This window comes from Castanea sativa, chromosome 6, assembly GCF_040712315.1.
Source record: "Castanea sativa cultivar Marrone di Chiusa Pesio chromosome 6, ASM4071231v1".
NCBI classification, from domain to species: domain Eukaryota; kingdom Viridiplantae; phylum Streptophyta; class Magnoliopsida; order Fagales; family Fagaceae; genus Castanea; species Castanea sativa.
Genome location: NC_134018.1, coordinates 6,839,321 through 6,855,718, shown reverse-complemented (window position 1 = coordinate 6,855,718; position 16,398 = coordinate 6,839,321). Strand labels below are relative to the sequence as shown.

General features: G+C 33.2%; 3 protein-coding genes and 1 non-coding gene across 4 annotated transcripts; 1 reads left to right on the top strand and 3 right to left on the bottom strand.

Annotated features, from left to right (window-relative positions):
* Positions 1-2,919: 2,919 nt before the first annotated feature.
* Positions 2,920-3,006, bottom strand: LOC142641814 (small nucleolar RNA Z102/R77). Its single transcript, XR_012845494.1, has one exon. It is a non-coding gene; the product is annotated as a small nucleolar RNA Z102/R77 (small nucleolar RNA).
* Positions 3,007-4,648: 1,642 nt separating this feature from the next.
* On the bottom strand, positions 4,649-5,635 carry LOC142639357 (cytochrome b561 and DOMON domain-containing protein At5g47530-like). Its single transcript, XM_075813550.1, has one exon. It carries the CDS (start codon positions 5,633-5,635, stop codon positions 4,649-4,651), a length of 987 nt encoding a protein of 328 aa, XP_075669665.1.
* Positions 5,636-11,663: 6,028 nt separating this feature from the next.
* Positions 11,664-12,366, top strand: LOC142639356 (arabinogalactan O-methyltransferase 1-like). The gene is made up of 2 exons (XM_075813549.1): positions 11,664-12,143; positions 12,316-12,366. The coding sequence occupies exons 1-2, from the start codon at positions 11,664-11,666 to the stop codon at positions 12,364-12,366; spliced, it is 531 nt and encodes a 176-aa protein (XP_075669664.1).
* Positions 12,367-13,364: 998 nt separating this feature from the next.
* Positions 13,365-14,444, bottom strand: LOC142639355 (cytochrome b561 and DOMON domain-containing protein At5g47530-like). The gene has a single exon (XM_075813547.1). The coding sequence runs from the start codon at positions 14,442-14,444 to the stop codon at positions 13,365-13,367; it is 1,080 nt and encodes a 359-aa protein (XP_075669662.1).
* Between the last annotated feature and the right edge of the window lie 1,954 nt (positions 14,445-16,398).

Sequence of the window (16,398 nt, the reverse complement as noted above, 5' to 3'; positions counted from 1 at the left end):
ACGATCCTTTTAGTTTTGCCATGTTTTTTTGTGAATATATATGTTAGGATGAATTAACTTTTTGGGGTTTTATATTAAATCCTAGGTCAATGATATTTTTGGCTACTGTCTTCCTCATGACAATATGAGTTTCGATTAATGCAATGGAATATTATTGGTTAGAGCATCATTGGTTATAGAACCTTTAATTTAGTGTTAAAAGTGTTATTAGTTCAGCAAAGTATAATCCTAGTGAGTCCATTTGTATAGTTTTATAAGCTTTATATTTTGTGGAGGATATGAAGTAATTTTCACGATTGATTATAGGTCCTATTTAAGAGTATTTTGAGACTATTTAGAGGGTGTTTCAGCTGGACTTTCAGAGTGATTCAAGTGCTTTAAGTAATTATGCATAATATGCACAAGTTTTGTTCTTTAGGTTCTTAGAAGTTAAAAGTTTTCAAAAGTTATATTTTTTTTAGCTTACGTTTTAAAAGTTTATCAAAAAACATTTTTACATTATTGAAAGAGAAATTTTAATTGGCTTTTAATTTTAAGAGAAATTTCGAATTTTAAATAACGTTTTGAATGTCCAAATCCCATTTAAAAGATTATTTTAAACTAAACTATTTTCCGAAAATAATTGAGTTTCAAATTAAGTTTTCTAAAAAGATTATTGTTCTGTAAATTGTTTCAAACCAAGTGATTTCGGAGTCATGTTCTTGTTTTTCAAACAGTATTTAAGACATTTCTTTTAGCAAATTGGATTTTTCAAACTTACTCAAGAATTGTAAAAATATTTATATAAACTCTTCAGTTCCTATTCGTTCCCTAAGAAAGTCAAGCATCTTTTGATTTATGTATCAATTCAATATTATGATATTCAATATGTCCCTATCTCTGGAATAATTGTTACTATTAAAAAAATTATTCTATTTTGTATATATTTTGTTTTGTGATATGCAACTCAAATTAAGTGTTTTTAGAATTGATCAGATATATGTGTAAATCCACTCACAGGATTGTATGTGAGAATATGTGTTGATCCCTCACCAGTAGGGGTTAGATGTTGGCATTTGCTTATAGGATTGTATGTGAGAATATGTGATATGTATATGTGACACTGTGCTCTGATCAATTTTATGCATGTGTTTTCTAATGATTGTGAGATGTTATTATATATGTATTAAGTGATTCATTATATGTATTAAGTGATTCATTATATGTTTTGGAATAATTATTTTGATATAATTGAATGAGTTTGTGAAAAATCAAAATACTCATGCTTTGCTTGACTTTATTCCGTTGTATATTCTGTATAATTCCTTAGTAGATGTGTGGCTCACTCAATCAATTACTATTTTCATATTAAAGTGTAGTTGAGAATATAGAACCCTTGGATCGCTTTGTAAGGTGCAAGGTAGAGCGTGGAAGTTGTAGGCGACTTCAGTATTACTTGAAGACTCATAGAATTTTAGTTACCTTTGTTTTGGTAATTTACGTTTTATATAGTGGAGATTGTTTCCAATTTGTGGAGTTTTGAAAAGATTATTAGTTATTTTTGCATTTCCGCGTTAGGCTTCATAGTATTTTAGAGATTATTATAAATTGTGGATTTTAGTTATTGTAAGAGATTTATCAGTAGCATTGTTTATTGGAGTTTATTGAATTATGTCTAAACAAATTATTTTTATTGAGCTAGGTAAGGTAGCAAGTTAGTCATGCATCTAAATTAATGTTTCATGGATTTGGGTCGTGACAATTTAATTGAAACATAAAAATGAATATATACTTTAAAAAAAGTATCCCATAACTCGGCTTTGTAATCTCCACAAACCATCAATGAAGTGTGTTGTTACAACCATAAACCCTCGCCTTTTGTTTTGTGAAGTCCACATATCAGTGGTAATAGAAATTCTACCCTGATTCTTATCAATTTCATGCTTTGATTTCTCCCTTTCTTTCTCATAGATGCTCAAAATGTCCTTCTTGATTGTGTTCCTAGAAACCATCCTGAACAATGGTTGAAGAGAGGATGAATATTTTCTAAAACCAATGTGGTCAACTATAGAGAGGGGATACTCATGCAAGATGATCATATGAGCAAGTTCATTTCTTGATACATTTTTATCAAAATTATAAGCATTCACACCTGCCATTGAATCCACTTTATTTTGATCCCTCGCCAAATTTTTTTGATTCATATCCCTAATGTCTTGAAACTTTCTCCTAGGACATATTTTCACGTGGTCATGCAAATGTTTAGTGCCATAATTGGATCCCCTTACTAGCAATTTCTTACAATAATTGCACTCAGCCTTGTCTTTATCATCAACTCTCTTTCTCTTAAAATGATTCCAAACAATTGATTTGTACTTTCCCTCTTCTTGAATTATTTCATTACTAGGCTAGACTGCCTAGACATTGTTTGGCATATTCAACAAAAGTGATGATGGGGTTGCATTATCTTCATCTACTATCAAACGAAATTGATTGCTGCCAGATGGATTGGAGCTACTAATGTTTTCATTTGAAGTCATTTTTTTCCTGATGTTAATTTAGCAACTTAGTAGTGGACAAACTATATTTCTTCAACAAAGATAATATAAAATAATATTGGGAACAAAAAAAAAAAAATTAAAACAAATCTCCTTGGCAACGTCGTTAAACAGTTAAACTATATTTAGCAACATCATTAAACAATTAAATTAAAAATCATAGCACCAACAACACATACACAAATGGGCATTCATATTTCATTGGCCTAAAAAACACTAAAACAAATCTCCTTTATACTAAGTAGTGTGCATTATATAATTGCTCCCATTTTGTGACTATTTCATAGAGAATGGGACAAAGTCTCAAACCTGTACCTTATATTTTTTAATAAAACTACAGAAAACAAAATTAAATTGTATATAATTTTTGTGTGGAGAACGAGAATGATCAGCTAGAGCTAATACATGATTGATGCCATCATATCGGCAATCAAACCAATAGGGAAATATATTCCTCATCATCTCGTTCTCCATTCACCACCTCATATTTCTAACATGAAAATTCAAAAACAAAAACCCAGCTCGTAAAATAGATATGGATTTTGACAAGTATAAAGAAGCAGTGTTGTTAAGCAAAGTGAAATCCCAATGAGAATTCCAAGTGTTAAGAGAAAAGGGGGTGTGTGTAACTGGGTAACAGAACGACGGCGCACTTGATTGCTTGTGAATGTGACTATGACGGCATACCTTATATTTTATAACAGCCAAATGCCCACGCAAAATTACAAAAACAATGACACAGACTCAAATAAAAAAATTATATTATGTTCATAATGAAAAGTAAGTTGAGAAAGACATATGAATCATGAATGAAAAGACAAAAAAAATAGTTAAAATTGGTACTTTATTTTCAACTTTTCTAGAGAGAGAAAAGAGATTGAGCCACGTTAGGAAGAATGAAATAAGCTAATGATATTTTTGTTTAAATAGTAGGGTTTTAGAGTATGAAAAAATTACAACTTAACCCTTATTAACGCGAGGCGAGGCGGGGCGGGGTGGGTCTAAAAAGTGTAAACCCATCCCCGCCCTGTCCCGTGGTGCGGGTCTAAAATCTCGCCCCATCCCCCGCCCCCCATCACCTTTGCGGGGCGAGGAAAACCCGCACGGGGCGAAGCGGGGAAGGGCGGGTTAAGCAAGGCGGAGAAAAATTGTCATCCCTATTAATAATAGTTTTTTATCATTAGATTAAGACACTAATTAGTTTTTGGTGTAGGCGAAGATTGAACCTTAACCATCATAAACTTTACCAGTTGAGCTAATTAAAACCCACATTTATAAGTCTATTTATTTACTACCAGCAGTAATATTTCTAGCATCACTCTTGCTTATTTTTAGGTTACTACACGCTAACATAGTAAGGTCCGTAATATTCTTAATAATTAGCATTGCTTTTATTTATTTGCTAAAAGTTTGACAATTATACCTAAAAATAAAAATAAAGGTGAGGATTTAACAATTTGTACACAAACAAATAATAGCTAACCAAAATAAACACACGAATGTGTGGTTTTCGCTGTGGATGAACTAAGACAGACCATTGTGTTTACCTACAGTCGATTCCAAATTGGTTTATTTCCTACGTTTGACAGAGTGTGTAAATCCAACTTTGTCACTCTTGTTGGCACACTCCCAACCAAACCTTTAAAGATAGAATTTTAGATTTTGATAATCATAACCCCCAAAAATAGACTCTTTCTTTGCTGAGTTTTTCGGATATTTTTTGGTTCTAACATCTCTAAAAGCTCAATTAAATTGATCTTTCTTTTCTTTTCTTATGAATTATGACAGTCTATTTTCAAGTTGATTTCAGTCATCCTTCAAATTGACATACGCGGGAGATTTGAATGAAAATTTATACCCATGAGTTGTAATAATAATACAATTATTATTATTATTATTATTTTTTATGGATCATTTGAATGTCAAATCAATATCTAATTAATATACACTGATAACGCCAAAGATGTTTATAGTTCAACTACATTTTCTGGTGTTTATAACAAAAACATTCAAAATTCAAATTTCTATTCTCCAACTACGTTCCTATCAAATTACAATAGAATAAAAGTTTACACTAAAAAGTCACAATATTGATTTATAAATACATGTTTTCATAAAGGATTAAATGGAGTAGCTCCATCCATTGTATCTAGGCTATCATTTTTTTCATGATAATACAAATAAAAAGTACTAAGAGTTTCCAGGAGCACAGCAACACAACCCAATAATACAAGTATGCCAATATAGGTTCCTTTCCACCTCTGTCCTGGTTCCAAAATATGAATCCCTATAAAGACATTAACGATACCCAGAGTGGTTGTTCCATAACCAAGGAAGAAATGGAATATGTTCCATATAATCCTGTACTTGCGCTCCTTCGGCTTAACAAAATGGCCAACGATCACCTGAATTGTTGCAAGACAAAAAAGAGTAATGCCAATACATCCATGAGTCTTATACCTCAATCCAGATAATTGTGCACCAAGGTTGAGTCCAGTTGCCCAGCCAATAAGACCAATAATGTACCCCGAAGATTGACATGTAACATGAAGCTTAAACCATATCGGGTCTGTTGCTTTGAACACCTTCAAATACCTTGCTATAAGAACTCCTACAGGCAGCATAATACCCCAACTAATGCCACACACGATTCCATGAAAGCTCTTCAATTTTATTAATTTCCCTCCTCCTCCTTGTTTAACCTTCCCTGATAGAAAATTCAAAGTACCATAGGAGCGAAGCTCGTCTCTAAGTAAACTATGAATTTTAGGAACATTATTCCCATACATTGGACCTTTTTGCCACACATGATCCACCGTGATGGTTTCTCTAGGAAGCTGTAAGGTGGCAAAGATGGTGATTGAGTTATTTTCATACATGGCTGAGACATCAAAGACAGGAAAACTTAGAGCCCCTTCTTTAAGAGAGGTTCTATAATTGGTTATAGGAGATGTATAGGCTATTAGGTTCCCATCTTTTCTTGTGTATGCAACAAAGGCTTGAGCGTCAATCATACCAATTGAAGTGGGATTGATGCCCCATGAAATCCATGTTGAGAAAATATCGATGCCCGGTTGCCTAAAAGCAATCTCAACCATGCCAGATGATATATTGTAATTCCAATAAAGGGTTGAATTTAACACAGGCAAATTTGAGCATGCGTTAAAGTTCTTGCGAGGAAACTCGGAGTTAAAAGAACACTGTGCCTTGCATAAAAAGATGGCATTCGAAAAGAAGACGATGAGGAATAATAGTAATAATTTGTTGAAGAAAATCCTAACCATGACTGGCAAACCAAATCACACACAAAACCAAATTGAAAAGATCGTTAAAGAAAAAGAGCTAACTTTGAAAATATATCTTAAGGGTATTTTTCAAATAGACAATTGCTTAACTCTCTCTCTTTCTATCTCTTTTTTTTTTTTTCCTCTCTCTCTCGCTCCCTATGCATTATATATAGTGTTTTGGCTCGGTGGTTAGTCCTTAAGTATTCATGGTCTATTTTAGAAATTTACTAATTTCATGGTCATTTCCTTTGGCTATTTCTACCCAGACAGCACTGTTATTCAATTTTGTGACTTTCTTTGTTTTGGGAATTATTGTTGGATTAAATAAAACTATTATATATAATGTTTTGAGTCAGTGGTTATTCCTAAGTTCTCCCGATTTAGAAATTTTCTGATTTTCTGGTCCCTTCCTAATTTAGTTGTTCAATTTGCGACTTTTTTTTCTTTTTTTCTTTTGTTGAGAGAAGAGTTTGGCTTAAAATGTGAATGTTCTTTTTTTGGATTTTGGATTGGAGAATTATGGTAAGCTCAATGTGTTTGGAATTTAAATCAGGGTGTGATATTTTTTAAATGGGTTTCAAAATTTTCTTTTTATTATAATTTGTTATAACTACAACTCTACAAGACTCTTATCCTTATTGAATTCAGTCTCTTGTTTGCTACCTGTGAATATGCTCACAATTTGGTTCTGTATGAAATTGGACAATATCCACTCTTCTTGAAAGTAAAGTAGTCCTGGGATTTTGTATGGACCTAGAGCGTTCTCATCTGGATGAAATGCAAAATAGATGATGGCGGTTTTCCTAAAAGAGCAAAAACAACCCCAAATCCCATTATCCATCCCTGTGCAAAAATTTTGCATGTTTGTTTGGAGGCAGGGGCGGCGCTACACTATTCTCAGGGGTTAAAATGAACCCCCTGACTTCCCAAAAAAAAAAAATCTATATATATAAAAAAAATTTTGCTAGTTTAATACTATAATTTTTTCTTAAAAATATTTTTGCACACCTTGACTTAAATTTTACACGCCCTTATTCTAAGTATTTCTAACTCTAAGAATAAAAAGTAAAGGTTTGTGAATTGTAAGTGTCACTATTTTTTATAAATTTATATTGTGTGTGTGAGTGCATCTAATATTGATTGTGTGCATTACTTTTTGTTATAATGTTATTTGTGTGAATTATGAAGTGTGTGGATGTTTGTGTGTACAATATAATATAAATTTATATAATTTATTAATTTGAAAATAGAGATGGTTTGTTACATGTGTGTGTATTATTATCATGTTATAATAACTTTTTGTTATAAAGTTAGTAAATTTCAAGAAAAAAAATCGCAAAATTATTGATTGTCCAAGCATTTGATTGGTTAAATAGACACTAGTGTATAATTTTATATATGAATGAGCGTGATTGTGTGCATCAATAATTAATACAAAGCCAATGAGTTTAGTTTAGTCATTTAGTTTAAAATATTTTTATAAAAAAAATAACAAATAGATAATAAAAATTGCATAAAAATAAAAATGTTAGATAAGCGTAACAAAATAAAATGATTATAGGCTTATAGTTACCCACATTGGCAATTGATACTTATAATGAACTATCATATAACAATTCAAAATTTGAAAACTTGTAGAAGAAAATTGTAAAACTTCATGTATTAATTTTTTTTTGTCGGTAATTCGATATATTCAAGTTCTTTTTCTATTAAAATTTTTTAATGACCCCCCTAAACAAAATTCCTAGAGCCGCCACTGTTTGGAGGTAAAATAGGGTGGATGAAAAACTTTGGAGAGAAAATAGGAAGGAAAATTTTTTTAGAGTGTGTTTGGTTGGGCGGGGATAAAGGAAAATAAATAGTGAGGCCTAGGTGTTTTCTCTCCAAGCTCACCATGATATTTTCTAACCAAAATGAAGAAAAAACTAAGTGGAAATGAACTTTTTTTTATTGACAAAAATGCCCATGTGCATGTGCACATGGGCTTCTTCAAATTGCTTTTTTTCCCCTTCTCAACTCGGAAGTAAGTAACATTGCCTTTTTGGAAACGTTCCCTCTTTTTTTTTTTTTTTTTTCTTTTGATTTTCTAGGCCTAAGCATGCCCCCCCCCCCCCTTTTTTTTTTTTTTTTTTTTGGGCAGTAACGTTGCCTTTTCCCTTTTTTTATTCTATTCTTTTTTTTCTTTTGATTTTCTAGGGCTTGGGTGTGATAGTTGTTTTTTTTTTTTTTTTGTTATTTAACTATACAAGATTTTTATTTTGGGACATGATTTTTATTATTTAATAAATTTGGGTGACTGCACTTTTTTTGTTTTAATCGGGCATCATTCTTTAACAATGGTATATGAGTAAATGTATTCAAAATTATTTTTTCCATCCCTCTACTTTTCCACTCCTAACCAAACAAAAGGGAGAGAAAATAAAATTTTTTCTATCCTCCAAATTTTTCATCCTCCCACTATTTTCTATCCTCTCACTTTTCCACCATTTCAACCAAACAGACTCTTAAACATCTAAATTTGCTTATCCCCCCTAGCAAGATCTATAAAGTATAAACTTAAACCCAACTATCTTTTTCTACCCGCAATTAAATTAATGATATGTATCTCTCTCTCTCTGCCTTGGGTTGGGTGTTGTTAGGGTATTGCATTTATTTATTTATTTTGGTGTGTATACAAAATATAGAGTATTTTATTGTGATAAATTGCAAAATAAGTATGTACGTTAAAGTGGTAATCTAAAATAGATAAAGTAACTTTTTGGTGACTTGAAATGCAGTTTTATTTTTTATTTTTCCATTTTTGAATGGGAATACTCTAACTAGTACATGGCCAACCCATAATGTTACAAGTGTGAGAGCATTTCCAGTAGTCTCTCTAAATTTTTGTACTGTCTGAAAAGTGAACAGTTCTTTTTACCTTTTAGGTACCTACTTTTTCAATACGTACCGCTATCTCAGTGCATGCGCGCCTCGTAAAACGAAGTGTCAATTGATCAGGGCTGTTGATATGCAAAATAATGCCACGTGTGTGAGAGATACGAGCTGTCATGTCTAACATAATTATGGAGCGACGTTTTATCTTCCCGAGGTATAGCCGTCATTTCATCCATAGGCTCCACCAAGCGCCGAGTAAAAAATCCCCGACCCTAATATCACTAGGTGACAATAGGGTTGGGGGGGGGGGGGCTATTGTGGGGGCTTTGGGCCTAGAAGGCCCGTGCAAGCCTACTTCTTCGGAACCCAAAATAAGGCCCAAGGCCCATTGGAACAACCCGTTATGGCATGCATAAGGGGAGTTGACCCGAAACCCTATCACAATAAGCCCCACCCAGAGATCGGTGTGAGGTTAAAGGACATCACCTCAAGGAAATTTTAGGTGATCGGCCTAAGTATTGATGAGCAACGAGGGAAGTGAGCGCACGGCACGAACATGGCAAGATCAGTAGCCGAGGGTTGGCAATGTCGTAGTGGAAGTTCACCGTTGGACGCTCTTTGACGACTGGAACAAGTACCAAGGGAATCCTCCAAAGACGTGAGGATCCCTTGGGATTCTGATAACATGGGAATATGTGCGAAGTGGGAAGGAAATGATGACTACCCAACTAACAAAAGACTATAAGAGGAAGAAGTGAGCAAAGGATCATGGTTGGAAAAACATCTTGGGGAGGGAAATATTCAAGGAATGTACTGGTAAACACAGGGGAAGGAGAGTGAAAACACTGTGAGGGAGGTGCATTAAGGTTAGGAGAGGGCAAACTAGGTGAAGCTCTGAGCCCAATTGGTAGGATTGTGCCAAAGCCCACATATAATTTAATTGGGAGCCCAAAGACCATCGTCCAACGAGGTTTTGGTGCTCATAGTAGTATTTCTCAATTCTATTTTCTTATTCTTTATTTTATTTTCTATTCCTGTAATTATTTTTTTTCAACTATACAATTTGTTCTTTTTTTTTTCTTTCATTTTTCATCTCTGTTTTTCTCCTACATACACATATCTCCATTCACCACTCCTCTTTCATCTCTTTTTTTCTCCTCCACACACGTATTGCCATTCCACACTCCTCTTCATCTCTTTTTTCTTTTTATTTTTCTATCTATTCTCCTCCAGGACCTTCACACTATCTTTGTCCTCTTTGTTTTTATTTTTCTACAGACTAGCAGACTGCTGCACATCTTTGAGAGAAGGCCAGTGGAGATTGAGAGTCACCAAAAGGACAAAGCTGTCAGACTCACCATGCAGCACCACCTCGTTCTCCTCCCTAACACCAAATAGAATGGCTTGTCTCTTCTTTCTTTCTTTTTCTTATTTTCTTGGATTGATTCATTTTTGTTGTTATAATAATAGATAGATTTTGTTTTGTGTTTCCTGTTTTGATTATGTGAGACGTTTGAGTCTCTGAGCAAAGCAAAGAAACTAAAACAAAGAGATGAAAGGAGAGAGAAAGAATTTTTTTTTATTTATTGAATTGTTTGATTTTTAAGTAAAAAAAATTTATTTGGAGTTACTACAGTGTTCTCTAAATCAAAAGAACTACTTTAGCAAGTTAAAATTTTTTTTGGAAAAGTTTTGCTTTTAGAGAAGCTGTTGGAGTGAGTTTTTGGTGTGTTTGTTCTCCAAAATTAGTTTTAAAGAACCTATTGGAGATGCTCTTACCCATATATTATTTCATACACAATGACCAAAGCACCCCTAGTTACCTACAAAATTCTCAATCTGACAAGCATGCATGTCTATAAATGTTTACATCAATGTATCAAACAATCACATACTTTGTTGTTTGACCAAAGAATACGATATGGCCAAGCACAATATTTTCAAAATAAAGCATAGATAGGTCCAAATGAGAATTAGAATCAGCTTGTCTCCTAAGTTTTGTTATGAAATTATTGTGAAAATATTGTACCCATAGCACTACTCAGCAAAAAGTTTGAACTATATATTTATTCCATCGGTTCTTTTAGGACCACACCATTTGTTATAACTTGATTATATGTGTGAATGTGATTGGTGAACTATCACATTCACATTAATCCATCAATTTTTTACCAAGACACCAAAGTTTTTCTATGGAATTGATGGGACAGAGAGTCTCATCCCATAATCCTTATCGCTAGTTTTTCTTTTAAAAGTTGTGAAAATTTGGAAAAATTATACTTAATCACTCTAAATTATATCATTGATTACACTTTGCATTTTAAACTTTTCAAAAGCACGTTTTTCTACCTAAACTATGACTACTATTACACTCTGCACCTTAACGTCAACTTTGTTGTTAATTTGGATGGAAAAGTATGACATCACGTAAAAAGACTAATATCATAAAATTTTATTATATAAAAAGTGATATCATAAAATTTTATGGTAAAGTTTTTTTTTGTTTTGGTAATTACACTAAACCCACCTGTAGTTTGGGCGAAAATCACTTTGCCTACCTGTGGTTTGAAAAGTATCACTTAAACCACCTGAAGTATATTCTGTTTGTTTTCTGTAACCCACCTATGTTAAAATCAGGGGTAAATAGGTATTTTTACTCAAATTTTATGTCTTTCTCCTCCTAAAACAAAAAATAGCACAAAAATGTAAGAGAAACAAGATCAAAAAGTTATACTGGTCTCTCTCAATTCAAAGTTTTCTTTGAACATGAAGAACATACCCAAAAATAAATAAAACCTAGATTAGAATATAAGAATACTTGTCCAAATCTGAGAAAATTTAACGCTGGAAAAAAACACTTTGTATTTATATCCTCATTCTATCCTCTGCAGTACCCATTCCTTTAATTTTTTTCTAAATCTCCCAACAACATCGGAGAATGAGTAACAACAGTTCACGAGAAAACATGAAGAACAATAATAATCATCGAAACTCGATTCCCGAAAAATCTTTGTTCATCGGAGCAGCTCTGTTTGGTCTTATAGCCGACACGCTTCTCATTTCCGGCTTCATCGGATTGAGATCGGGAAACTCTCTGTTTTGTTCACTAGCCACTGTGAGAAACGGAGGCGGCGCGGCGAGCGGTCACTCTCCGACACCGATCCAGCTCCAAGCCATTCTCCACTATGCCATGTCACGCATGGTCCCACAGCAATCTTTAGGCAAAGTCATGGTTTCCTACGACTCGTTGAAGACCAGAGCTCCGTGCAACTTCCTAGTGTTCGGACTCGACCACGACTTGTTGACGTGGACCTCACTGAACCCACGTGGCAAAAAGGTGTTCCTTGAGGAAGATTCGAAGTGGTTCCAAACAGTTCTTAAGGACTTGTCGTACCTAAAGGCCCACCCGGTCAAGTACCGAACCCAGCTCTCCCAAGCTAAGAAGGTACTTTGCCGAAGCGCCAAGTAGGATGGGTGCGATTTTCTTGGCGGCGGTCATGGCTCCCCCTCCAGACCCTCCAAACCATGAAGAACACCACAAAGAACACGTTGATCTCACCACAGGTCTCTCTTGAAAAGTTTTTGAGTTTTGATTCGCGTTATGTTGTGTTTTGAAGTTAAGATGTGTTTTTGTAACGGCTGAGCTTGAGGTGGGTTACGGAGATTGACGGAAACATACCACAGATGGGTTAAGTGATACTTTTTAAACCACGGATAGGCAATGTGATTTTCGCCCAAACCACAGGTGGGTTATGTGTAATTACCCTTTTTTTTTTTGGTTACTCCATCATGAATTCATGATAGTTGCATAATATTTATCAGTGAGGTTTTTTGTTTTTTACCTTGAGGTCACTAAGAATAAGTAGGTATTGATATTGTGCCTAACAATAGTGTACCACTAGAATAATAATTCTCAAGGTTATACTACTGGTTTAAAAGATCCTTGATTAGTATCATGTAGGCAACATCATGATGTTTTCTTTCATTTAGCGACTAGAAGAGAAATTGTGTGTGCTTCATTGGCAGTGTTATTTGTGTAATTATAAAATATTTTGGGAGTACCAAAAATGTATATTTTCTTCTTTCACATGAATTGTGGGTAGAACCCATAATGTGAACTTATAACTTAATTTTGACCAAAACATCAATAATAGAATTTTAGATTTTGATCATTTTGAACCCCAAAAAAGGCCTCTTTTTTTTTCTTTTTTTTTTTGGGATTTTGCAATTGTTTGGTTCTAACATCCCTAAAGCTCAATTAAATTGACCTTTCCTTTCTTTCTTTTTTTTATGATTGTCATAGTATATTTTGAAGCTGATTTTGGACATCCCTCAAATTTACAAACGTACAAATTAAACATTTTTCTATCTCAAAAAAAAAAAAAAAAATCACATACGTAGGAGATATGAATATTCCATGAATTTGAGCAAAACAATTGAATGAAAATTTATATCCACGAGTTGTAATAATAATACAATAATGGATGATTTGAATGTCAATAATACATTGAAAATGCCAAAGATGTTTGTAGTTCAAACTACACTTTAAGGTGTTCCTAAATTCTAAAGAAGACATTTAAAATTTAAATACTACTCTCTAACTATCAAATTACCCATAAAAAATTACATTGCAAAGTAAGCATATTAATTTAGAAATACATGCTGTTCATGAATTAAATGGACTAGCTCCATTCGTTGTCTCTAGGTTTTTAGTTTTCCTACTAAAATACGAATAACAAGCAGTACCAATTTCTAGTAGCACAGCAACAGCACCCAATAATGCAAGTATGCTAATATAGGCTTCTTTCCACTTTTTTCCAGGCTTCAAAATATTAATCCCTATAAATACATTACTGATACTCAGAATGATTGTTCCATAACCAATGCAGATATGTATTATATTCCAATAATTCCTGTACTTGAACTCCTTCGGCCTAAAAAGAAAGCCAGCTGCTGCAAGACAAAAAATACAAATGCCAATGTATCCATGCGCCTTTTGATTAAATCCAGATAGTTGAACACCAAGGTTGAGTCCAGTTGTCCAGCCCATTATACCAACAATGTACCCCAAAGATTGACATATAACATGAATATGGAACACCTTTATATACCTTGCTATAACAACTCCTAGAGGTAACATAATACCCCAACCAATGACATTCAAGCCTGCATGAATTTTCTTCATTACCATAAATCTTTCTTCTCCTCTAGTCTCTCCTGATAGAAAATTCAAAGTACCATAGGACTGAAGATTGTCTTTGGAATGACTATGAAAGCCAGGAACATTATCCATAGACATTGGACCTCGTTGCCACACATGATTCACCACGGAGGTTCTGCTACTAAACATTAACGTGGCAAAAATGGTGACTGAGTTATTTGCATAAATGGCTGAGACACCATAGACAGGAAAACTTAGCTTCCCTTGTTCAAGAATTGTTTCACGACTGGTTATAGAAGATGTATAGGCTATTAGTCTCCCATCACTTCTTGGGTGTGCAACAAAAGCTTGAGCGCCAATCATACCAATTGAAGTGGGATTGATGGCCCAAGCAATCCAAGTTGAATAGTTATAAATACCCGATTGCCTAAAAGCAATTTCAACCTTGTTAGATGATATATTGTAATTCCAATACAGGGTTGAATTTAACACAGCCAAATTTGTGCATGAGGCAAAGTTAGAAAACTCGGACGTAGAAGAACACTGTGCCTTGCATAAAAAGATGGCAGTCGAAAAGAAGACCATGAGGAATAATAATAATTTGTTGAAGAAAATCCTAATCATGACTCGCAAACCAAAACCCAAATGAAAAATATTGAGGAAAGATCGTGAAAGAAAAGCAGCACTTGAAAATATATCTTGAGGGTATTTTTGAAAAAAACAATATCCAACTCCCTCTCTCTCACACACACATAATCTCTGTCTCTCTATCTCTCTATCTCTCTCTATATATATACACGTATATATATAGTGCTTTGGTCATTTCATGGTCATTTCCTTTGGCTATTTCTAGCTAGTCAACTTATACTCAAACAGCATTGTTCCAGAGTTTTATTCAGTTTTGTGACTTTTTTTTTTCTTATTGGAGGAATGTTATATATAATGTTTGGACGAAGTACACGTTTTTTTTTTTTTAAGTCACAGAACGCACTTATAGGTGGCGTTACTTAGACTACACACCTGGAGTAGTTTTAATTTTATCCATTGCCACACGATAAGTCAGAGGATTTTCGTATGTACAGTTTGGAAATAAACTTTTTCATAATATTTTAGATAAGTTTTTATTCCTAAATACTCCTGATTTAGAAACTTACTAATTCCCTGGTCCTTTCCTTTGACTACTCCCATCCTACTTGTTCTTGGAACTCTTGTAGAGTTTTTGTTCAAAATTTCAAATTGTGAACCGGAGAATTGTTATATATAGGGTTCGCCTTAACTTGTAGATTTTGTTTTTTGGATTGAGAATTATGGTTGAGTCCGGCTCAATCTATTTAGAATTTCAATTTATTAGGATTGAAGTAGTCCAACTCCAAAGCAGCATGTTTACTAACAAAATTCCCAACCTGATATGTCAATATGTAAGAAGGAAAATGGTAGTTCCACAAAAAATCATACAACTTTTGCTATAACTTGCCACATGGTGAGTTGTGAGTGGTAAGAAAAGGTTGTGGGTCCACACATTCACCACTTACAACTTGTGACATGGCAAATTATGGTAAAAGTTGTGTAATTGTTTGTAATCCTAACATTGCTCTTGTAAGGAAAAGAAAACATACTATGTAATCAAAGTATCACAACCAGATACTTTGTTGGTTCAACAATAAGTTGGGACTTTCTGACCAATAAGTATTCACATCTACTTATGTAAAATTAGGGTTCTAAACGAACCATACCGTTCATAAAAAGCTCGAGCTTGGTTCAATAAAAAGCTCATTCATGTTCGTTTGTTTCTAAACAAGTTATGCTTGAGCCATAGATTTAGGCTTGTTTATTAAACAACTCGAGCCCAAGAAAAAAAAATATATTCGTGAATAAGCTCATGAATATTAGAGCTTAATATAAAACAAGTCAAGCTTAGACTTATTTATAAACCTGGTATAAGATTGATATGTGCTTTTTCTTTTCTTTTTTTTTTTGTTGAGGAATCAATATGTGCTTAATTTATATAAGTCCATTAAAAATATCTTAATAACTAGTCGCTAACCCATGCTATGCACGGGAACCTACCTATTTGTAAGGTAAACTAAAATAATTTTATAAAAAATTTAAAAAACTACACCATTGTATGATTTGCTCTTGTATGACTTTAATCAATTTAATGAAGAAGCCATTGTTTAAATATGCAATGACTTACAAAAAAATTGTAGACAGTTTCAAATACTGCAAAAAAATAACTCAAAAATTCAAATATTAAAACTTCTAAAAGACTAAAAAATATTAAAGAACCAGATGATTCATTGTTTAGAAATTATTAAAACAAAACTATATATATATATATATATATATATATATATATATATATATATATATGACTAAACAATAGAGAAGTATAAGAGAAAGATGGGTTACATTTGAAAGAATAATTTCAATTATTGCAAGCTTTTTTAACTTGTAAAAAACGGCTAAAGAGAGTTTGGTGATTCATGTATGAAAATTACTTTTTAAAAAATACATGAAAAACCATAAAATATATATATAT

Bases quoted from the DNA above. Each gene is read 5' to 3' on its own strand.
- LOC142639356 (XM_075813549.1), top strand. From the start codon at position 11,664: ATGAAGAACAATAATAATCATCGAAACTCGATTCCCGAAAAATCTTTG. The intron at 12,144-12,315 runs GTACTTTGCCGA...TGTGTTTTGAAG, and splicing joins AGCTCTCCCAAGCTAAGAAG to TTAAGATGTGTTTTTGTAAC.
- LOC142639355 (XM_075813547.1), bottom strand. From the start codon at position 14,444: ATGGTCTTCTTTTCGACTGCCATCTTTTTATGCAAGGCACAGTGTTCT.
- LOC142639357 (XM_075813550.1), bottom strand. From the start codon at position 5,635: ATGGTTGAGATTGCTTTTAGGCAACCGGGCATCGATATTTTCTCAACA.